This window comes from Gasterosteus aculeatus, chromosome 2 (assembly GCF_964276395.1).
Source record: "Gasterosteus aculeatus chromosome 2, fGasAcu3.hap1.1, whole genome shotgun sequence".
Classification (NCBI taxonomy): domain Eukaryota; kingdom Metazoa; phylum Chordata; class Actinopteri; order Perciformes; family Gasterosteidae; genus Gasterosteus; species Gasterosteus aculeatus.
Genome location: NC_135689.1, coordinates 1,220,451 through 1,245,058, shown reverse-complemented (window position 1 = coordinate 1,245,058; position 24,608 = coordinate 1,220,451). Strand labels below are relative to the sequence as shown.

The 24,608-nt window shown below is 48.6% G+C and overlaps 1 protein-coding gene across 2 annotated transcripts in view; it reads right to left on the bottom strand.

The window, feature by feature from the left end:
- LOC120828718 (A-type voltage-gated potassium channel KCND3) overlaps positions 1-24,608 on the bottom strand; it is a 57,732-nt gene that overhangs the window by 12,195 nt on the left and 20,929 nt on the right. For both annotated transcript variants that reach the window (XM_040192238.2, XM_040192241.2), the window contains exon 3: positions 2,305-2,473. In XM_040192238.2, coding sequence (XP_040048172.1) covers positions 2,305-2,473 — 169 coding nt within the window. The remainder of the gene's footprint in view (positions 1-2,304; positions 2,474-24,608) is intronic.

The following is a 24,608-nucleotide window of genomic DNA, read 5'->3' as shown; positions in this document are numbered from 1 at the left end:
TAAATAACATGAATGTAAATACTACTAAATATCCGTCGGGGATCAGCTGACAACATCGTCTGTGAAAATGTTCCAAACAGCCTTCATTTGACATAAAATGACTCTAATAATAATAAATGTTAGAACATTAAGCTGCTTCCTGCTTCCTGATCAACGTCTGTCCCACTTTCACTCTCACGAAACAGAAGAAGGGATTTTTTTCCCGGAAACACAACAAAGCGCTGATGACGCGGCGCTCCGGCAGACGACCGGCGGCGGCGGCTGAGCGGTTGGTCACATGTCACTGAGGTTGCGGAGCGTTAAAGAACACTACGTGTTGTGCAGCCGGTTGCTGAAGGATGCGGCGCGGATGTGGCGTCCGTCGTGACTCGGCGGTACTTTAGAGGCCCCAGCTGTCCTTGGCAGTGGGGGGGGGGGTGGGGGGGGGGCGCACGCCGCCGGTGGCTCGATCACACACCGGAGGAGGTGACGTGAGGTCGGCTGAGGCCCCTCAGAGGCTTTGAAAGTGGAGTAAAAGAGTCATTCTGGTAATTCTTTTGTTGATTGATGAACAGCTAATATGTCACAGTTAATAGTTTAGCTCTTTGATCAGACGTTCTGCTGAGAACAATGGAAAAGATTACTTTGTACTCTACATTTAATTGGAAAAAGATTTTTTTTTTATTCATAAACTCAATGTTTATTTTTAGTTCTTTATTCATAAGTCTGTTTGTCACGTAACGGAACTCTGAAACCAAACCAGTGTCAATCAGCAGCTCATCAATCTCTGGATATTTTCCATTTCAACTGGTGAGTAGGATGACAGACAGGCAGTAAAAGTGAGAGACGTATCAAACAATGTCCCACGTGTCCACCACCAACGCACAACATTCAAGCCGTCCTCCGATGTGATGATCTTAACGAGATGTCCACAAACATTCCGAAGCGCTCCAAGTCAAACATCACATTTGCAACACAAAGTTTGGGTTAAGGCTGCACCGCACGCCGCGTGCTGGGAGGAGGAACACTGAGGGAGGCGGGACGGGGGACCAAGGTCAGGAGGTTGGACTAAAGGAAGTGCAGACGGACAGACGTCCTCCTCCCGGCCAGCACCTCATCTGGGTGATGGCTATTTCAGGAAAAATAATGCAGCGTGAGGACACACGTCGCCCCCGGCTCTGCCCCCTTCTCCCCCTTCTCCCCCTTCCCCCCCTCCCCTCTTCTCTCTCTCTTCCCCACGTCAACAATAAACATCCTGCCTGACTTTTTTTCAACCTTGATCATTTCCCCTCCCGTCTTTGGCGGGAACACTCGGTCACGGTTAGTTAAGAGCGGACAGCGGTCAGGCCGCGGTCGAACCGCTGGACTCAAGGTCGATTTAAACTGCAGCCGGAGAGCACGTGCGGCGAGATGGATGGAGGTAATCACAGAGGGGAGGGGGAGGGGGGGCACTGAAGGAGCAGGTGTGAGAGGAAGCAATGCGAGATGTGGATGGACTCTGGCAACATGTGCCAGAGTGTCCATGTCTGCTCAAACAAACACAAACACAGCACCTTCCATCTCAGGACAACCAGAGCAGTCATGCCGCCGGTGGGTTCGACTGTGCACCAAAACAATATCACCACAATACGATATCACCATACGATATCACCATGATACGATATCATCATACGATATCACCACGATTTGATATTACCATACGATATCACCACAGTGCGTTATCACCATACGATATCACCATGACACAATATTACCATACGATATCACCACAGTGCGTTATCACCATACGATATCACCATACGATATCACCATACGATATCACCATACGATATCACCATACGATATTACCATACGATATCACCACAGTGCGTTATCACCATACGATATCACCATACGATATCACCATACGATATCACCATTCGATATCACCATACGATATCACCATACGATATCACCATACGATATCACCATACGATATCACCACAGTGCGTTATCACCATACGATATCACCATACGATATCACCACAGTGCGTTATCACCATACGATATCACCATGACACAATATTACCATACGATATCACCATGACACAATATTACCATACGATATCACCATGACACAATATTACCATACGATATCACCATACGATATCACCATGGTACGTTATCACCATACGATATCACCACAATACGATATCACCACGATTTGATATCACCATACGATATCACCATATGATATAACCATACAATATCACCACGATATGATATCACCAGCACAGAATATCACAGGTACAGCTGAAGCTGAATAAAGGGGACGTTTCTTCTCACCTGCATCTTCTGCGCCCGCCGCTTGTCGGCCCTCTGGTTCTGGTGGTAGATGCGGCTGAAGTTGGACACGATGACGGGGACGGGCAGCGCGATGACCAGCACGCCGCTCAGAGAGCAGATGGAGCCGAAGATCTTCCCCGCGATTGTCTTAGGGACCATGTCTCCGTACCTGTGAGGCGGGGAGGAGACACTGAGCCTAACGTCTCATCTTGTGACATTGTTCTCACACACAATTACACACACACACACACACACACACACACACACACACACAGAGCTTAAAGCTAAACCTCTAAAACAGAATGCGGTGTAGTTTGTATACGTAATCACAAATAAAGCAGAAAGTAAAGAGAGAGAGAGGGAGAGACTATTAACCTTTCACAGAAGAGGAGACGTCATTAAGCACAATGCAATCTGAAATATTTGCAAGTCAAAAGCTTGAAACCTCGAAGACGGAAAACACTATTATAATAACTGTTTTAACCCCCCGGCCCCCTCTGTGTAAGTATGAAGTGTTCAGGAATTAACGGTGGAAATAAAAGCAGGAGAACTTCAAAAGCTGAGACCAGGACTTGAGCTGAAAAAGCCACCTTTATTCATAATAGACCTCATTCTTCATTCACGGGTGAACAGTTCAGGTCGTTTGTTCCTGTTCTTCTCTAAGCAAGAGTTCTGCTAAATTTATTGGAACTGACTTCAAATAAACCTGAAACGAAAACCCTTTCAGCATCTGGCTTTACGTATAATTATGTAAAATGTTCCAATAAATCTAATGAATACATCCAAACATAAATACAATAAATCTAAATGAAGCGTCTTACACGTTCAAGCTAAATGTGTGTGTAAAAATAAAACTTTGTTCTTTTAGTAAATTCTGGTCCTTTCAGAGTCAAACAGACCATGAACATGAGTTTGCGGTTTATTTACATTACAGATTTTCAATACCAACGGCTGTAAATAAATTCCATTGGGACGTCTGATCCGGGAGCTTTATAAGTACAAGTAGCACCACAGTTAAGAGGAAACATCTGCATTTTCTGGCTGAACTGAGACCTTTTTTTCTCTAGAAGACGTTCCTCTGTGACGGAGCTCCATAAACGAACACTATTCTGCTCAGAAAGTCGAGCTGGTGGCGCTGCTTTAATGATCCTCTCTGTCACGGCGGGTTGGATGAAGAGAGTGAGCTCAGATGCTCACAGGTTCCAGCAGGACGGAGCTCAATGTGAAGCCGTTTAGGTGGCGGACGGTTTCCACACGCGCAAAGTGTCGACTTACCCACAACTTTAACAGCCTTTCTACCCAAATTAGGCAAGAAGAGCCCACCGGCGGGCCGGAGGCTCCCTCGCCCCCTCCCTCCCTCCCTCCCTCCCACGCCCCCTCCCTAACCCCCTCCCTCCCCCCTCCCTCCCTCCGCAGCATGTTTCCATGACGAGGGAGGAAGAATCGTCATTCATCTTTAGTGGGACCCTATCGGACGGAGCCCCCCCCCCCCCTCCAGCTCCACAGTCAATCTGCCGCTGCCCCTCAGGTGGAGCCGGCCGGCGTCTGGTGATAGCATCACCTCGCCGCTCCACCCAGATAAGACCGGCTCGCACACATTAGAGAGAAGAAGCGCTGCATGTGACACCTGTGTGTGTGTGTGTGTGTGTGTGTGTGTGTGTGTGTGAGATAAGGACTTCACTGAAGGTGGATGTCTGAGAAACAGATAAAGGGAGCAGAATAATTTACACGTGTACACGACATCTACTACATTTACTATTTATGCACCGATAGTTCTGATAGCAGAGCTCTTTTGTTTCTCTCCTCTTTTGCATGAAATTTGAATTACAGCGTTTAAATTCTAGAGCATGTCGCTTCAACTCCGGGTTAATTGATATTTCCATGCAAAAGTTTAGGTGCAAGTGACGGCTTGTGATGAAGTGGAAGAAATCAAGTGCTCCTTGTTAAGGTTCCAGAGAGGGAATCTTTGAAATGGAGACAACAAGAACCAAATCTCCCAACTGGAGGTTTCTGCTCGGATGAAACAAACATCCATGTTTACCCGTAGAATCCTTGTTACGGGGTTATTGTGTTTTTCTCCACTTCAGCGAGAATCACTTCACCTTGTGCTAACGGCCGCTAACGAAGCTAACTGTAATACAACCGGATCTCTCGCTCTGTATTTATACTGTATACGTATACGTATGTGCATAACTATATATATATATATATATATATATACATGAATCCTGAGACACAGACAAACGCAGCAGGTCCATCCACACGGGTCAGTGGACAGGTGAGGGTTGTCACAAGTTGTTGAAGGTCTCTGTGGGTCATATTAATAAGGCTTCGGGGGCACTGGTGGGGGGTCACAGAGGGGACTAAGTGCTGTCCTCACAGAAGCCTGAGGACACGTGGATCTGTGAGGATGGCCGGTCACGTGATGTTGGGTCAAGAAGGTGAATTGTACACAACCATGACAGCGTAAACGTTTGAGCTCAGCTATAATAAAAATGCAGAGAAGCATGATGCGTTCTAACCTTCGCCCACGGGTCTGCACGCCCAGCGAGAACGTGAATACAGGTTGTGTTGATTGTGTCGGGATGCTTCTCTTGAATTCTCAAGATGACTTCACAAGTACAAATGAGAACTAATCATTATCTAGGGATGTATTTGTTTAGTTGTTTCCGTCAGGTGCTAAGAAGCTTCAGCACCACAGACAGCGACTGGAGATTCTATTCATAGCAAATGAGTCGGCGTTGCACGTCCTGTTCCCTCGTCTCTAATTAAGAATCTTTCTTGGGTTAATTTTTGGTTTGGTTTAAGGTCTGTGTTTAATACCAGCTGAAGACACGTTAGAGTTTAGTTGTCTGATATAAAACAGGTCAGTGAACGTCTGGCGAATCTTAAAAAGAGTCTAAATCAGATGGAAGTGGAGCTCCTTTGTGGTCTAATGTGAAGTCATGTGACCGTGCAATCAACAACAGAGTATCTTTGTAGGCTTCAAGTCTTTGGTTAAGAACGGGAGATGGTCACAAATTGTCCATACTTTAATTTGTAGTCCATAGTTGAAGCCTTACAGGCATTAAAAACTGTCTTAATACCTGAAGATGTGTTTGGGTGTGAGAAGGTGGTATATCACAACATCACATACAACATATTCTACCGTCATACTTTGCACCAGGACAATGCGTGAACCTTGATTTAGAGAAATATAATATGATTTTGCCGAAATGTTATAAATTGTAACAATCCGAAATATGAGATTCATGAGTCCGGCTTGACAAAAATATCAAGGGCCAAGACATTTATTGAGAAAATACACTTATTTCTCCTGTGATATTCACAACTCCACCTCCACAGATGATGATGCCTCGTAACAAAATAAAAAACACACCGGCGAGTAGATGCGATCCGTCATTTTCATTGGGCGACCCGTCACGGGCCGCTGGAGCTGCTTTGGGTTCAGCCGAGTGAAAGACGGTTTCTCCGGGTCTTTAACCCTCCAGCGTCCATCCATCTGCACGCTCATCTGACATTTCATGGCCAGTCACTCCGATGGAAGCAGATCCGATGATACCGGGGAGAACCATCCGTAATCGACCCCCCCCCCCACAAATGTCACCGCGGGAAAGAAGGAAGGAAGGAGGTGCAGAGGACGAGCAGGTACCCCTGTAGGCCGAGGAGGAGATAGCGATAGCGTGGATGCTAATACGCAGAAGGTTCTGATCCGATCTATTCTCTGGAACTATTATAAGACGTATTTACAGCAAAGTGTTCGTAAAGGTCTGAGAGGGACGTGTGAGCCTGAGGGACACATGTAAACCCCTCTGAGCCTGACGGGCGGCATGGACTCTGCTATCGATCCTGATGGGTCACCCATCGGCATGCTAACGTACGTTAGCTACGTACGGGAACTACTGATGGAGTCGGGAGATGCGTTGCAGCTAAAACGGCGTTTGACCCTTAAGAATCGTATCCGTCTGGGGGGTCGTATTACAAGTTGTGTCGTAGATTAGTATCTTTGAATTTGTGCTCCTACAAAGACGTTAATGAATCGCTGAATGACTTTACAACAGCTCCGTCACTTTTGTTGGATAAAGATGTCTTCGTTTCATAAAAGCGAAGTTATCTGTATTCCGAGCCGACTTCCACTATCGCTTCATCCCTTCTGATTTATCCTTGATGTCCGAACGTCACATATTTCATTAGGGGAGTTCTCTGTTCTAATTAGACACCAGGCATAACTTAACTCACGGAACTGATTGCTTTACGAGTGTCCTTATTACAAGAGTTCAGAAGGTCCAACGATAGTCATTCTGTCCGAGGACCAACTCATTCGAGTCCTTCATCATCAGCTCTAATTGAAAAGGAGTCGGCATTAAAATGTTCATCGCAGGAGAGACGTCAATCAAAGAAGAGTAAGGCGCTTCCACCCCGCCGACCGTTATCACGACAGATCGTAGTTCAGAGCGAAGTTTGGTTGAGGCAACGTGGACATTTGAGGGCTCACAGAACCGTCTCCTGCAGGAATCATTGCACACCAATCAAAGGGCGCCGGAACTCGTCAGCAGGAGCCCTGAATGCGGCGAGGCGGAGAGGTGGGGGCTCTGCCGACTACGCCCGTCCAAACCTCATCGATGGACTCACAGGGAAATGTCCCCGAGAGCCTCTGGGGTAAGACCAAGTCGAGACCAGGACCAGGAGAGTCACGAGACACGAGGCCGACTCGTCCCTTTAGCGCCATGTGAAAACGGAGGTATTTATCAAAGTAAACGCGTCCTTTTGCTACGTGACGTCGCAGCGTTAGAAAAGTGCTGCGGCTGCATTTCAGCCCGCAGTGCTATTTCTGACCCGCGTACTGCTGAGGAGGCACCTCGGAGCTGCTCTACCTGTTGTGAATGAACGCCGTGTTTCTCACAGAGAACACAATGGAAAACAACGGAGACGATTCGATGCGTTTCTCACTGTTTGTTGTTGTCCGTGTGAATTAAAACATTCACTCAAACACACTTTCTCCTCATTGAGCATCGAGAAACTCGGATGTGAGTGATGGAGGCGACGGAGAGAAAGAACACAGGGAGGCCGACACGCACACACGCACACGCACACACACGCACACACACATACATGCACACACGCACACACACACACATGCACACGCACACACACACGCACACACACACACGGAGGAAAGGTCACACCTGTCATCAGCTTCACAACCGATGCATCTGGGAATCTATTTCTATACACTAATATACTTTATGACTCGTGGTTGGTCCACAGTGTACGTATATGTGCCCCCCCCCCATCCCCCCTCACCCCCCCATGCATTTATTTATTTGTGGCCATATTGATTTTGCATTATGTTTTACTTTTTAAAACAGTGAAAATCAGAATGAATTACGATGCTGGAGGCACTCAGCCCCTCCCGAGTCGCTGGGGGTTATAATGCATAAACACCTGGTGCCCCCCCCCCCCACACACACACACACACACACACACACACACACCGGCACATCGGTGATTAATAGCCAGTGACTCCTTCACAAGCTCCTCTTGTGTGTGTGCGTGTGCTTCTGTGATTAGCGATTAGCGAGCTGCTATCGACAGGAAGTGCAAACACAACAACCAGAAGAGGAGGAGCTTCACAACATCTAAATATGAACGACGTCGCACATCAAGCCAAAGCTCAGCTGATTCACAGGACGCGTTGAGGTGGTTCGTACTGCCAATCTACACTCAGCCCCCCCGCTGGGTCCATGCTCAGAGATGAAAAGCAATGGTTCTGTGAGTGGAGATAACGCCGGAGGCCGAGAGAAGAAAGGAAAGGTCAGAAAGGGGGGGGGGGGGGGGGTCACCGGTCGGCTGGTCCCAGAACAGATCTCACACAACATTAAAGGAAGAGGAAGAGAAGGAAACGCTAATCTGGAAAGAAAAGACACGAGTGACTGAAGAAAAGGAGGCGGAGCTCTTCTGAGGCCCCCCCCCCCCCCCTCAGATGGAGATTGATAGAAAGGGGGGGGGGGCGTTTGAAGATGTGAAATCTCCTCATCACGGTCACAGAGACCCCAGAGTGTGTGCTGGTACTGGTCACAGGGACCACCCACCCGACACGAGCGCGTTGGATTCTACATCGTTACATGAAGAACTGCATAAAAGACACAAGAAGCCAACATTTGAAGATCTATTATTCTACAGATGTTTCATGTCTCACACCAAAGCTGCCTCTTACTCTCACTTTGATGTTGTTGTCATGGAGACACAGCGGGGGGGGGGTCGCCGCTGAGAGGTTGAGCAGCATACCGAGTGACATGTCACCGCGGTTAAAAGGGTTACATTAGCTCGCTGCTACGTTTGCCCATTAGCGGTGGCCGTTAGCATCCATCGCTAATCTGTCTCATCAGGGGAGAACATCTGCTTAAAGAAGAGAGTTCACAGCTACTTCATCTCTTAGAGGTTCAAAGCTCCAGTTAGAAAACACGTGGTCTGTTTATCAGAGGGAGGGGGAGAGGGGGGAGAGAGGGAGAGAGACGTCTGTCAGATGGTTCATCTCCGGCGGGAGATTATTGGCTCATCACACACACGTTTTTCACGCTGCCCCGACTTATTGAGCGCGCTCATCAGTGTCCGGCGAGGCGTCGTCGACTGCGGTGATGTGTGAGCGACTCTGGCGGGGGTGTTGGGGGAGGAGGGGGGAGGGGGAGGACACCTCCGCCCGACATCCAGGAGCCCGAAATACACATCAGCTGTGCTCCTGTATGGAAACACGTGTAGAATAATACAGCTATAAATCATGACAACACGTGTTGAATTACGCGGACGATTAAATAAAAAGTGAAACAATGGATTTGAAACAATAAACATGTTGACAGGCGTCTACCACAGATGTTCAGTCCAAGCTTCAATCATGACGCCATCGTTTCACTGAGGAGCTCGGAAACTAAAAAAGAAGAAATGGAGAAAAGGTTTGACATCCGTGATGTGTTCAAGGACCGTTCGGTTTAGGAGTTGCAGCCGTCTAGTTGTCATTTTTCCAAACATGCCTCTCTATTGCGGCCTCTGGGTTTTCAGGGGAAAGAATCCAAGCGTTAACAGGGCGTGGCTCAGTGTTTGTGGGCGTGGCTCAGTGTGTGTGGGGGGGCGTGGCTCAGGTAGCTGTTGTGAGCGCCAGTGGAGAGAAGTAGGCCGCTAAAAAAAAAGTAGGGCATCGCAGAAACTCAAGAGAGGCGTCTCAACGGCTCCTGTCCTACTTCACCGCCTGGCCAGACTAGTGTGTGTGTGTGTGTGTCCGTGTGTGCGTGTGCGTGTGCATGTGCGTGTGCATGTGCGCGTGTGTGTGTGTGTGTGTGTGTGTGCGTGTGCGTGCGTGTGTGTGTGTGTGTGTGTGTGTGTGCGTGCGTGCGTGCGTGCGTGTGCGTGCGTGTGTGTGTGTGTGTGTGTGTGTGTGTGTGTGTGTGTGTGTGTGTGTGCCTGGGCAGTGAGGGGAAAGCTTCAGGAGGCAGAGATAACAGGTGGATGGAGGCACAGGAGCCCCCCAGGGGGCCTAGTAGGTAAAAAAAGGTTTTAAAAAACATTGGAACACTGGAAACATTCACCTGTGTGTGTGTGTGTGTGTGTGTGTGTGTGTGTGTGTGTGTGTTTGTGCTCAAATGACTCACAACAGAGAGGCAAAACAAGGCAGCGCAGACAGCGAGGGGGGGGGGGGGGGGGGGCACGTAGGTGTTTTTGTTTGGCCGTGTGGGTGCGAGAAGTAAAGAGTGTCACTGTAAATACACAAGTGTTCACTGCGCTCCACCCGGGAAACACCCCCAACCGGCTCTGCTGCACCTGCACCACCACCTCCTGTATTTATGAGCTCTGTTTGCTTGTGTTACGACAGTAAGGGAGAGAGATGCTGTTTGACACCAAACAACCCTCTGACTCGCTGCTACTTGAGTAAACAACAACAACAAACAACAACAGACCTCCACAGTGGGAAGAGGACTCGTTCTCCCGACAGGCTGCTGATTGATTGAGGTGGGAGGAGCCTATCACAATGGGGGTAAAGGTTAAGGGTCAGAAGAATTAGCTTCACCCTAAACCATTAAAGTCAAGTGAGTGATGGTATTCTTTAATAATAATAAAGTAACGAGGATGAAGAACCAGCGTTCTGCAGACTCATTAGGAATCATTAGGAAATATAAGTAGTATTAAAGCACCTCGTTCAAAGGGAAAGACTCACCTAATCGTACATTTCATTTATTGATCTGTGAGAGCAGAAAGGAGGCGGAGCCTGTTTCTCCCTCAACGTCAAACGTAAAAGTGACCTTCAGAGGACGAGAAGACAAGTCCTTCAGAGGACAGAGGACGAGTCCTTCAGAGGACGAGAAGACAAGTCCTTCAGAGGACAGAGGACGAGTCCTTCAGAGGACGAGAAGACATGTCCTTCAGAGGACAGAGGACGAGTCCTTCAGAGGACGAGAAGACAAGTCCTTCAGAGGACAGAGGACGAGTCCTTGAGAAGACGAGAGGACGAGTCCTTCAGAGGACAGAGGACAAGTCCTTCAGAGGACAAGCCCTTCAGAGGACGAGAAGACAAGTCCTTCAGAGGACGAGCGGACAAGTCCTTCAGAGGACGAGAAGACAAGCCCTTCAGAGGACAAGTCCTTCAGAGGACGAGCGGACAAGTCCTTCAGAGGACGAGAAGACAAGTCCTTCAAAGGACGAGCGGACAAGTCCTTCAGAGGACGAGAAGACAAGCCCTTCAGAGGACGAGAGGACAAGTCCTTCAGAGGACGAGAGGCTGATGAAACGCAGCGAGACTTAAATAGCGTAAAAACGCATTAAACGCATTCCACCACGGCAATGACTGAAGGAGAGAAACCCTCATCTGAGTTTGTGACACGTCCACCTACTGGCATGTTATGTAACACACACACACACACACACACACACACAGAGGATCTAAAGCGTCTGCGCTGTAATGGGATCAGCTGATGAGGATGATGAAGATCTGTGAATCCAGGCATCACAAATCATTACACATCACTGCTAATGCTGCTGATACTAATCCCCCCCCCGACACACGAACACAGAAACACACCTTCCGCACGTGTGCACACATTTACAAACAACATCAGCTAAAGAGCTTCTTCAGGTTCTTTAGATCAAGGGCGGAGCTTCCATGTTCACCGTCCCACCATCTTGGATTACAGCCATCGGCAGCCGGACTTTTAGCCGCCCGTGAACGAGAAGTGACCACATCTGGACTGAGCACGACGTAGAGACACTGTTTTCCTCTCGTGAGACCTGTCAATCAGCGTGTGGCCCCGCCCTTAAGCGTCCCCTGCTTTATGGTCTGTTTGACTCTAAACGGACCATCAGTCACTAAATTAACATCATGTTGTGTTGAAGAAGACGTGAAACTAGAGATTAAGACCATAAACTCATGTTTACAACGTTTACTGAGGGAATAAATCAAGAGAGAAGTAGAGTCATTTCCTCATAGACGTCTATGGGAGCAGAGGAGTCGCCCCCTGCTGGTCACTGCAGAGAAGTAGAGTCATTTCCTCATAGACGTCTATGGGAGCAGAGGAGTCGCCCCCTGCTGGTCACTACAGAGAAGTAGAGTCATTTCCTCATAGACGTCTATGGGAGCAGAGGAGTCGCCCCCTGCTGGTCACTACAGAGAAGTAGAGTCATTTCCTCATAGACGTCTATGGGAGCAGAGGAGTCGCCCCCTGCTGGTCACTACAGAGAAGTAGAGTCATTTCCTCATAGACGTCTATGGGAGCAGAGGAGTCGCCCCCTGCTGGTCACTACAGAGAAGTAGAGTAATTTCCTCATAGACGTCTATGGGAGCAGAGGAGTCGCCCCCTGCTGGTCACTACAGAGAAGTAGAGTCATTTCCTCATAGACGTCTATGGGAGCAGAGGAGTCGCCCCCTGCTGGTCACTACAGAGAAGTAGAGTCATTTCCTCATAGACGTCTATGGGAGCAGAGGAGTCGCCCCCTGCTGGTCACTACAGAGAAGTAGAGTCATTTCCTCATAGACGTCTATGGGAGCAGAGGAGTCGCCCCCTGCTGGTCACTACAGAGAAGTAGAGTCATTTCCTCATAGACGTCTATGGGAGCAGAGGAGTCGCCCCCTGCTGGTCACTACAGAGAATGCAGCTTTAAGGTTATCGCCTCATAGACAAACAATGTACCTCTTCCCCTAATAACTCAGCGTTGTCGTACGTCACGAGTACTCCATAGACAAACGGGCGGTCAGGAGACCAGGAAGAGAAGCTGCGTCGCTCAGACACGCAACATCTGCTCAATGTGGTGAAGAGCTTCACGCCGTTTGATTTCCTTACGCATCCCAACCGGCACTTACAGCCTCACACTAACCTCTGAAGAGGAGAAGCTCCCAGACGCCTTAGACTAGTCCTTCTTTGGCCGGGGTCCACACACACACACACACACACACACACACACACACACACACACACACACACACACACACACACACACACACACACACACAGCTACAGTGGACACACACTGACATTCCTTCCACTGAGCTGTGTGTGCTGCGTCCAATCTCCCTGTCAAAACACGTCAACGCTGCAGGAGAAAGAATATACAGTCAACACAAACTGATTGTGTGCACGCGCACACACACGCACACAGAGACACGCACTGAATGGTGTGTGTGTTTGGTGTCTGCTGCTCAGGAGAGTCTTCTTCATGGCTGACCTGTTGGACCCCCCCCCCATCAAATAAATAATTCCTCACTTTCTGCTCGCTGACGGTTCTGCAAACTAATTGGTGTCAACGGAGAGCATAACATTTATTTTAAATCCCATTTTTAAGAGAACTCGATCCCAGCGGAAAAAAACGTTGTCGACGGATCCACTGAGGTGGAGTTTGTTGCTCCACGTTTAGGTGATTTCAGGACTCCGTCAGACAGCCGAGGCCGAGACAATCCACAGGTCAGAAGCTCCGCGTGATGTATTACAGGTCATTTAGCGCCACCGTCGCTTATTGTGAGGCTGCGAGGGAACTCCGGCAGGGTCACATGACTTCACGTCTCCGCCACTCGGCCCAACGAGGACTCGTGTTCCAGTGAGGACGTTCTGAGTAAACATCTGCAGTCGAGCTGAGAGCTTTTCCATTTCAGAGCAGCGTGAACATGTGGGAGCAACTGTTGACATACTAGAGCTTCTAAGTGGCTGCGATCGAAGCAGAAGGTTCGTGTCCATGTGTTTAAGGTGTGTGTGTGTGTGTGTGTCTGTGTGTGTGTGTGTGTCTGTGTGTGTGTGTGTGTGTGTGTGAGACAGAGCCAGTACCAGAGTAATGAAGCTCAGGAAGACTGGACATGCTGTGCTGTTCCCTGGGGGCCTCCTCTCTCCCTGGGGGGCCCACGGCCAGCTGATTAGGGGCGGGGTCGGGTAGCACCAGCCAACCAGACGTGGGCGTCGTTACCGTAAGCCAATCGCATCGGTGCAGGAAAACGTTAAAAACTGTTCTCCTCCTTCCCTCCTGTTCTTTTGCTGTGAGTTGCCCCCCACCTCCAATCTACAGCAGAACCGGGCATATCAGGAGGTTGGAGCAACTTATTCTCTAGTGGTCCCGGCCGCTGGTCCAGGATGGAGTCCAAGCCCCAAACAACATTGCAATATAAATAGTCGCCTGATATAATAAAGCAAATTTCAAGTCTCTCGGGGTAAAAAAGCCTTCGGACAAATGCTCACGCTAGATTAGCCTCTGTGCTACGTGGCTGCAGGCTGATCTTTAACGGGAAGGTTAAAAAATGTAAAAATCTATAAAACAAAAAAAGAAACTTCACTTAGAGAATGAAGCATCTGAGCTGTCGGGTGGTTTTGTTTTCTAACTGTATTAAAATCATCTTTGTATTCCATCATCGGGGTGGGGGGGGGGCAGCACTGGCTCCGTTGTTTAGTTCCATACGATTACGTTGGCAATAACCCGGAGCCCCCCAGGGGGCCTCACACGACATTCCGCCACCGGCTTCCAAAACAACCCGTTTGGCGTAAATGTGATGGACCCCGACGCGCATTAGAGTCACCAGCTGTGTGAGGCGGACCTGCCCCCCGCCCCACCCCCCCTCCTCGCTGCCAGCGAGCGAACGCTGGACTTTCACGCTCCGACTAACACAATTAATTGGGGCGAAATGTGGCTCATGTGATCTGATCTGCCTTCGAGCCGCATCCCCCTCCAGCGTGGACTCACTGCCTCTTCTCCACCCGACGGGGGACGCCACACATCAGGAATCAAGATGGGCCAATCAGAACGAGGAGACAACTTCACAGGGAGGACAGAGAGGACAGAGGAGACAGAGGAGACAGAGAGGACAGAGAGGACAGAGGAGACAGGACAGAAAGCTTAAGCAGAAAGTGAAACTATGAACTTTGAAGTGACACAGCAAGAAAAGAAACAACAAGAGATGATGGACGAGAGAGAGAGAGAGAGAGAGAGAGAGACACCGCGCTGCACATCAAACCCTCGCCGGTAAGAACCGGGTCCGCCGGGTCACCGGCAGCCCAGAATAGACCTGTGAGGCCGCTGGCAGGCTGCAGAGCAACAATGTGCCGTCATCTGCAGCCCCCAGGGGCTGATGGGAGGTGTGTGTGTGTGTGTGTGTGTGTAGGCTGAGGGAACGCACACATGCAGGAAGCAGGAAATCAAGGAGGAGGCACGCCGACATGCAGCAGAATGCAAACACTGGCGTTATCACTATTTCCACCGCTTGTCTCCATTGCATTGAAAAAAAAAATAGCGACGTCTTCATCACCGCGGCAACGCAGTGGTTTGAGGGCATGAGAAGGGAAGCTGGGGAATGAAGCCGAGCGCCATTGTGCCTGGATGAGCAAAGCCTCTAAAAATACAACCCACAGAGGTTTCTCATTATTCTATTAGAGCCGTGTGTGTGTGTGTGTGTGGAGGCCGTAGTCCAAGATGGCGCCCGCGAAGTCACCGGAACCCGAGGCAGCTGAGTGACGTCGCCATGACGACGTCCACCTCTCCCTCACAGTCTGCGGGAGCAGCATCACTATGGTTCACTAACTGGCTTGTGGCCACGTTCCACAACCTTCACAAGACCCGCGTTTCCACGGAGGGAGCCGCCGCGCCTCCATATTCACGCCTGATTCCTCCATCGAGCCCCGACTGAAGGGCTGTGGACGCCTGCGTGTCGCCTTTGAAGTGGCAACAAAGAGAAGTTCTGCCCTTCTCGCCGCCTTTCTTCTCCTCCTTTTTCTTTCTCGCTCTCTTTCATCCTCTAAATAAAACACCTGTAATCGCATATTCCTTTTCAACCCCGCCTCCGCTGTGAGAAAGCACCGGCGGTTCTGATCGGCACCCTCTCAGCCAAAAGTACAGGGGGGGGGGGGGGGGACCCGAGGCCGGGTCCATCAGAGGCGGGTCGGTCTTACAGATGTATCGCTGACCTCCTTGCAGCCCTGGGGGGGGGGGGGGGGTATTTTAAGCCGCTCTGGCCGTGCTGCAGTACCCATCTGTGCCTGAATAATCACTGGGGGCGCTGTCTTTCCAAACAAGTACTTCATAAGAATGAATGAAGAACACATTTTACCTCTAAAACCCAAAGACTGCTACTATTACGCTTCCTTATGCGTCGCTTCCGTATCAGCGCTTTTAGGCAGGTTCTTGTATTGGAGTCTTGTTCTTAGTATTGTGACAATCTGTCAGATTGTAGTTTATTCATGCACTGCCTCCCCCCCCCCGGCCTCTCGGCTCTCTCTGCTCGCTGTCCCACATTCTGACTCTCGGCTCTCTTTGTCTGAGCTTCTCTGTCCTCTTCCTCTCTCTCCGCTCACATCATCCTCGCCTGGTGTTTCCTAACTCCTCGCTCGGGCTGAGCACGGAGGTGCGCGGTGAGGAGGCTGATATGTCACCTCACGGGAATCAGCAGATGCTGTCAGAACTCACTCTCTCTTCTCGCCTCCTTTTCATCACGACGCAAAGCGAGTACAGGAAGCATTTCAAGTATATTGAAGTCATTACTTCCTCTGTTAAAGCTGCATTCTATGCAGTGACCAGCAGGGGGCGACTCCTCTGCTCCCATAGACGTCTATGAGGAAATGACTCTACTTCTCTGTAGTGACCAGCAGGGGGCGACTCCTCTGCTCCCATAGACGTCTATGAGGAAATGACTCTACTTCTCTGTAGTGACCAGCAGGGGGCGACTCCTCTGCTCCCATAGACGTCTATGAGGAAATGACTCTACTTCTCTGTAGTGACCAGCAGGGGGCGACTCCTCTGCTCCCATAGACGTCTATGAGGAAATGACTCTACTTCTCTGTAGTGACCAGCAGGGGGCGACTCCTCTGCTCCCATAGACGTCTATGAGGAAATGACTCTACTTCTCTGTAGTGACCAGCAGGGGGCGACTCCTCTGCTCCCATAGACGTCTATGAGGAAATGACTCTACTTCTCTCTTGATTTATTCCCTCAGTAAACATTGTAAACATGAGTTTATAGTCTCAGTCTCTAGTTTCAAGTCTTCTTCAACACAACATGTGTTGTTCATTTAGTGACTGATGGTCCATTTGTATGTTTGACATATTTTGGCTAATAAATGTTTCCTGATTCCTGATTTGGAGTCAAACAGACCATAAAGCAGGAGGTGTTTTTATGAAAAGTTCTGCGCATTTTGTTTGCGTGATGAGCTCGTACCACGGTTAAGCTTTTCTTTCCTGCTTCACTCCCCCCTTCGTGTAGGCGCCAGGTGCCTGACGCAAAGAACGCCACAATGCACTCAGCTGACAGACCTGAACAGTTAATTTAGCCGCGAATAATTAACGACAGCAAACTACCGCCTCTCCCCACCAAACCCAATTAAACGCGTTCGCGCTGCGATGACTTCGAGGGAGCTAACGGCTCTCCGAGGCTCGCTATCCTCGCTATGCGTGGTGCTTTAAACAGAACCCTTCATCACGAGATCATCTCCTGGCTGAGCTTCATCACGTTGACGGGCCAACGGGTGTCTCCTGACCGATCCGAGCTCCGCTCTCCACTGATACGGACGCTATCTGCTCCTTCAGCCGCAACATGAAAACAGATCTGCTACACTGTGACACGTTTCATTATGGAGATCTTAATAGAGTAGAAGAAGAGGCCGGGTGTTGTGCTGTGAAAAGTATGGACATGAATTATGCAACAAAAGAGGATGAAATATCTGCTTAGGAGAAGAGACAGAGAGCTTCACGCACACAAATTCATCAACGCACAAGTCCACACACACACGCAAGATTCCTGTCCGAACCCCCAAAACCAATTAGGCTCTGTGTCGAAAACCAACACAAACAAAAGGACTCCTCAGGGGACATAAGTATAATGTGAATACCTCACCTCCACCTGACAGGATAGGCACGCTTAAATACGTATATCTACAGTATATACACACACATAGGGCGGGGGCTACACGCTGATTGACAGGTCTCTAACAGACGGACCTCCTCAGTCCAGATATGGGATCTGTATCCATCAATATGCTTCATCAACGATAGTCAATTAGGATCCTACCCTCTTCTTCTGTGGTGGTTTGATCCGGGAGTTTTGTGACCAATCAGTTTAGTGGCAACCGGAGAAGATCAAGACAAACCCAGAAAGGTCCTCTGCTGGTCTCAAACTCAAATAACTCCCGTTATGCTTTGAAAAGGTAAAGCGACCGTTTGTCACCATAAAGAAGACGGGGGGCGTCAAAGTGTCGTCCCGTGGGGGCGGTTGGTGTCACGCTGGAGCAGCCCGTCTCTCCATCGACCCTTCTGAAAACTCACAGAGACGTTGTTTTTCCATGAATCTCATTCTCTTTATCAGGCGGATTGACGCCAATTGGACTTGTCTCAATTCGTCACAACCCTCCCTCCCTTTCTCCTTCCAATATGATGGATCCTGACTGCTGAGGCTCCACTTCATCAGTCTTCTGCCTTTCATCTTGGGCCATTTGTCAACGTTGCACATCATGAAGAAAGGCCCATAAATACCGAGGTACGCGGTTTCTCTAACGGGACGAAATGTGAATCTCTGTGTAAACGCCTCTATGTGAGAAGCAACCACATCTCCATAACCCTACGCGGTGGTTTGAGGACCTTCTTGTTTCTTTGTTTGAGCAAACGAAGTACAAACGAACAGAGTTGTTAACCAAACAAAATGTTCCAAAATGTTCCTCGTTGTTCGACATAACCCAGGACACACAAACACACACAGACACACACCTGCCTACGTCAAAACGGAACACAGAAATATGACTATTTAGCAAAATTAGCGACCGTAGCTGATGTAGCGGCCGCTGAGGGGGCGTGGCCTTCTTTTTACATCTACCAAGTATTCTGCTTAAATCAATGGTTCATATATTCCATTCACGTTCACATCTAAAAAGATGTTGATATCCGAGTGTTTCAGGATGTTTCTCCTTCTCTTCTTCTGCACATGTTCACCTGAACCATCCTCAGAGTAGATGATGAGTTTTCAAGGTCTCACCCTTTAAGTCCCACGACATCACAACAACCTTTGAACCAAAGGTGGAACAAACTGTCGCCATGAAGCCGTAAAGCTCCTGAGATGGAAATACGGGGCTGCACCTTCATCTATCTTTGTGGAGATTAATCAGCGAGGATTATGGCTGAATTACTGCAACTTCATCATCATCCTCATCATCATCCTCCTCCTCCTCCTCCTCATCATCATCATCATCATCATCATACTCCTCCTCCTCATCATCCTCCTCCTCCTCCTCCTCCTCATCATCACCATCATCATTCTCCTCCTCCTCATCATCATCGTCCTCTCATTATCAGCAGCGCGTTGCAGCACACACGTTTTGGTTGATTGGTTACCATGGATGGATGAATGAAAACCTGGATGGATGAAAACCTAGATGGATGAAAACCTGGATGGATGAAAACCTGGATGGATGAAAACGTGGATGGATGAAAATCTGGATGGATGAAAACCTGGATGGATGAAAATCTGGATGGATAAAAACCTGGATGGATGAAAACCTGGATGGATGAAAACCTGGATGGATGAAAACCTGGATGGATGAAAACCTGGATGGATGAAAACCTAGATGGATGAAAACCTGGATGGATTAAAACCTGGATGGATGAAAACCTGGATGGATGAAAACCTAGATGGATGAAAACCTGGATGGATGAAAACCTGGATGGATGAAAACCTAGATGGATGAAAACCTGGATGGATTAAAACCTGGATGGATGAAAACCTAGATGGATGAAAACCTGGATGGATGAAAACCTGGATGGCGACGGCCAAACTGACTCCACAAGCGGAAAGGTGACGCCACAGTGGCGACGTCCACTTCTTCTCTAACGTCTACAATCTTCACGTGGCAGAAATTTATAGTGCAAAGTGACCTTTTTCATCTTTAAACAGTGAATAACATTTCCATACAAATAAGGTTTTATTGGCCGTGTGCGACTCGTCCTCTGGAGGACTTCCTGCCCAGAGATGATTTAAAGCTTAGATCACCAGTACGGAGGAGGAGGAGGAGGAGGGTGATGCTGCATCTGGAGTCGCCATGGAAACCGCTTCCCCGAGAGTAAACCAGCCGACAGTGTGTGTGTGTTTGTTTGTGTGTGTTTGTTTGTGCGTCCCCATCCCCGTGCTGATGGGGCGAGACAGAGTTTAATGGCGTCAGTTTAGGCTCCTGTAAGAGTCAATCCCACAAGCCCCTGTTGGACCGTGACCCCCCCCGCCGACTCCGCGCTGACTGCTGGCTGCGAGATGGAGAAAGGAACGAGAGGAATGAAATTAGTGGAGAAAGAAGAAGGAGAGAGAGGAGCAAAGGGCGAGAAAGAGGGTCATGTGAGAAACCGAGAGAGGGAGGGAGGCCCGGTGGACGGTTTAATTAGAGCGCCCATAAATAGCCGGAGGCCTGACATTTGAACACGGAGACTTATTGAATGTCTCTCTGTGTTTTCTACCTGGTGTTTGAACACATGCCACCAGTTGATCTGCCCTCCGCCGCCTCGCTCTGCTCTCCGTGTTCAGTCTCTAGTTTCTCCCCGAGTCGCACACGCCGTCACTCGTGTGATCCTGTGTGGGAACGCAGCGGCGGGGAGAGGAGCTGACATCTTGAAAAACAAGCTCTCAGAAACGAAAGGAGTCAAAACACAGATGTTTGCGGGTTCGTTACTGAACCAGTCGACAGAAATGTGAGGCTACATACAGAGGGTCAAGTTGAGGTTTATCCTATTTTACATCTCGGGGTTCTAGTTAGTCTGAAACAAAGATGGCGACCAATAAAAACAAAGATGGCGACCGCTTATAGGGACAAAGACGAAGATGCGACAGACAAACAAACAGCAGGTGACCGTCCACTGCTTCCACACACGAGCTCCACGTAGGACCGCGTGCATCTTTTCATGTGTGAAGAAGAATAAATCCTCCAAACATCGCTGGTTTTTGTCTCGTGTCTTTTCCTCGGGAGGATTTCTTCTCAAAAAGGATTTGGGGCTTAAATGTGCACAGATGTCCTTGTTTGTTTTTATCCCTGCTGTGTGACGGTGGATTGCTTTTTAACATGCGTGCCGACACACACGCACACACGCGTGTGAACAGTCTGCCCATCAGCCGACACACACGCACACGCGTGTGAACAGTTTGCCCATCAGCCGACACACGGCTGAGCGGATTACAGCGTGTTTCCTTCCTCCGGCGACTGGTCACAAATAATAACCAAAGCTAATAATCTAATTGAAGTACTGCTGGTGTTTTGTAGTTTAAATGAAAGCGTGTTTGACAACGATCACTGAGACGTTTCCAGTGTGTTTGTGACGTATTGATCCCTGAGGGGCAAATGTTTCGGCCTCCACTTGGCTAAGTATTGATTTCCTTCGGGCGGATCTATAACCAAATCAGTCCTTCCACTCTGCTGCTGAGACAAACCATCTATTTGCTCCATCGGGATATTTGGACGACTTCCTACCAACCAGGAGCGCTGAGCCCGCTGGCGCTGCTCGTGTTTTAAAGGCCGAAGAAAGGAGCAGATCTGCTCATCTCAACCGCTGTGATATCATAACATAACATTCTTTCCTTTTACCTTCCTTCTAAAAAAGGTGCTTTTTAAAACAAAATTGTATTTGTACTGATAAAAATGACTATATGTCAAATTATTCTAATGATTTAATGGTGTAAAACAAAGTGCTTGGATCTTGGATGAGGAGGGCAAACAGACCACAATTATTCTCTAATTTCCATTTCAGAATCATGTGGAAACTTCTGGAATTTTTCTAGTTTATCATCAAGATAAAATCGTACCGAACATGAACACATGTTGATAACGTTTTAAAGTTGTCATGTTCACTGAGCAGAGCCTGAATGCATCACAACGTAAGCGAAGTAGCTAACGCTAGTAGCTCCTCCTCCTCCCGTTGATCTAAAAACTGATTGGTTGTTGACGTCATCACTGACTGAATACTGCGGATGCACAGAATATAAAGGTGGTCGTCCCAAAACACGAATGAAGAGGCCTTTCAGATAACGCACAGTAATTAAATGTACATTTGACGTTACATTAACACGACTCAAACCAGCACAAGAATAACGTCCATTATTATAACCACTTCCTTTATTTCCACCCAGACGTAAAAAATCCTCCTTTTAGTCATTTGTTGTAGAAAAGCTTTTGTTAGTGCAGCGAAGAATCATCATGACCTAAAAGTCCGGCTGCATGAAGAGGAGACAAAACATTCAAAGAACGTCCTTCAGGAAAGTACAACAATAGACACACGCACACGCGCACACGCGTGTGGCTCATTGGCGTTCATTCCGTCTCTGCACAGAAACGCAGACATTTGCCAGCGACTCGACAAAGCTTCGGTTTGTTTATCCATGTTTTCATTACAAATCATGGTTTTACAAATGCTGCAACGCACACACACAGACCTACACACACACCTACACACAGACCTACACACACACCTACACACAGACCTACACACACAGACCTTGCAGGGTGATGTGAGCACGTGCCCATGCAGGAGGTTCACGGAGAAACGATTCCTTTTTCATTACTGGCTGTAAGAAGCGACTTGATGAGGAGCGGTATATATATATATATATATATATATATATTTATATATATATATATATATATATATATATATATATATATATATATATATATATATAACTTAATAGAGGGCAGGTAGGCTCTGGCACGGTGGCTCTGAAGTGCAAAACACAACGGCATTAACTTCTCACGGAAAGGGGAGGGCCTTATAGCAGAGGACCCTTCTGATTGGACAGACGGACTGTCTGTCTTTTAACATTGAGCCTGACAGTCACTTTCAAGCCACACATCCAATTCCTCACGCCAAGGATTCGGACTCCGGTCCCCGAGCCGTGTCGGCCGTAGCGTCCGCGGCGTCCCTCCCCTCCCCCCCCCCCCGGTCCCGTATCGTTTCCTGTTAAAAGACAGTCAGTCCGTCTCTCCAATCAGAAGGGTCCTCTGCTATAAGGCCCTCCCCTTTCCGTAAGAAGTTAATGCCGTTGTGTTTTGCACTTCAGGGCCACCGTACTGGGCATGTTACAATTATGCTCACACTGATAATTATTATTATTATAATTTTTCATAAATTCCTTCATCAGTCTTATAAAGTGAGTGGAACGATCTATCACTGCAGCGCGAGCTGTGCGACACCAGTGGTCCTAAGAAATAGTTCCTAATGGAACCGTTGGTGCTACAAAGACCTCAGTCAACTACCCGCTTAATCAGGCCACGCCTCCAACATGTTCCTCGCCGTCATCGTCACACTAACAGACCTACCTGGTCATCAACCCTCATGCCAATGTTCATGTTCTGGCAAATCTATTCAAGATCATAACTGATAAAAAAAAGGGAACTAATTCCTTTAACACACAGATGTAGCATCACGTCGCTAAGTCTCATGCTAATGAATCCCAGTGAAACCAGAGCGCTTGTAGTTCGGCCTCATTGCCTCACGTTGACAGTGTTGAGTGCTGAAGGGCTCCCTTACCCCCCACCCCCCCCCGTGCCCCCCCCACCGGCTCTCTGGCTTATTGTCAGTTATTGCCGCGTCATTAGCTGCCCCCCCGCTGTGCAGAGAACAGGGCGTTTCATGTGCTGGCTGATGGACGGGCTAATTCTCTATTAATGGGGGGGCAACACAGACTCATCGCTCATTAAAAATGAATGGAGACAAGCTCTCTGCCCTGATGACACACACACACACACACACACGCACACACACACACACACACACACACACACACACACACACACACACACACACCTGCGTACAGCGAGGAGAAGGACGAACACAGAGAGATGCAGTGAGCACAAAAACAAGAACTACTTTACAGGAATAAAAGTAACGCCGGAGTAATAGGCCATAATGCCATATGTCTTATATGTATATATATATATATATATATATATATATATATATATATATATATATATATATATATATATACATATGTAAGTGTATGTATATGTATATAAATCGTAAATGTAGAGAAAGGGTTTTAAAGAAAATGAAAGCAGCAGGATTCTCTTCAAGAAAAGAATTAAATATGAGACAGGAAGTGATGTCACAGGATGTCTTACGGAGAGAACGCACCGAGGAGACTGGAGGTTAATGATGGCTGTCTTCACCCATAAAGAAACTGCATGGGGGGGCCTGGGGGCCGAGGGGGGGGGCAGGTGATTAAGTAAAACGCCTAATTAGCTCCGATGAAAGAGCGACGGCGGTGAGCGAGATGCAGGCGGTTGGCAGAGCGCCTTCGGCTTGTGCGCATTCGATGGTTTGTTCAATTTGTTCAATGGCTAATTTATGTTTACACAGGGAAAGAGACCTAAACGGGCCCTAACAGCCCCGGGGGGGGGGGGGCGGGGCGGGGCGGGGGGGCTATTATATAAAGCAGCCACATGCATCCAGCGTCAGAACTTCCTGTTTAACGGCGCGTCCCGTCAGAGGCAGAGACGCACCTCTTCGCCGCTCGCTGGCTTCGCCTGCAGCGAGTCCTGAACGTAAGCGATGCTCTCTGGAGGCGGTCGGACGCCGCTGAGTCTCATCACACGACCCCCCCCCCCCCCCCCCGAGGAAGACGTTTCTCCGAAGGCAGATAATGTTGAATCAGAGGGAAAGAAACACTAGTTAACGTCAAAACGGACAGCGAGTTATCGCCTCGTAATGCGGCCGCTATTTTAAGATACGGAAGTGTCTCTAGTTGATGAAAACTCACATCTCAAGGACGCATAATGTTCCCCCTCGTTCCGCTGAGCACAGCGTCACGGAAGTAGTCATTTGTGTAATATCACCTCA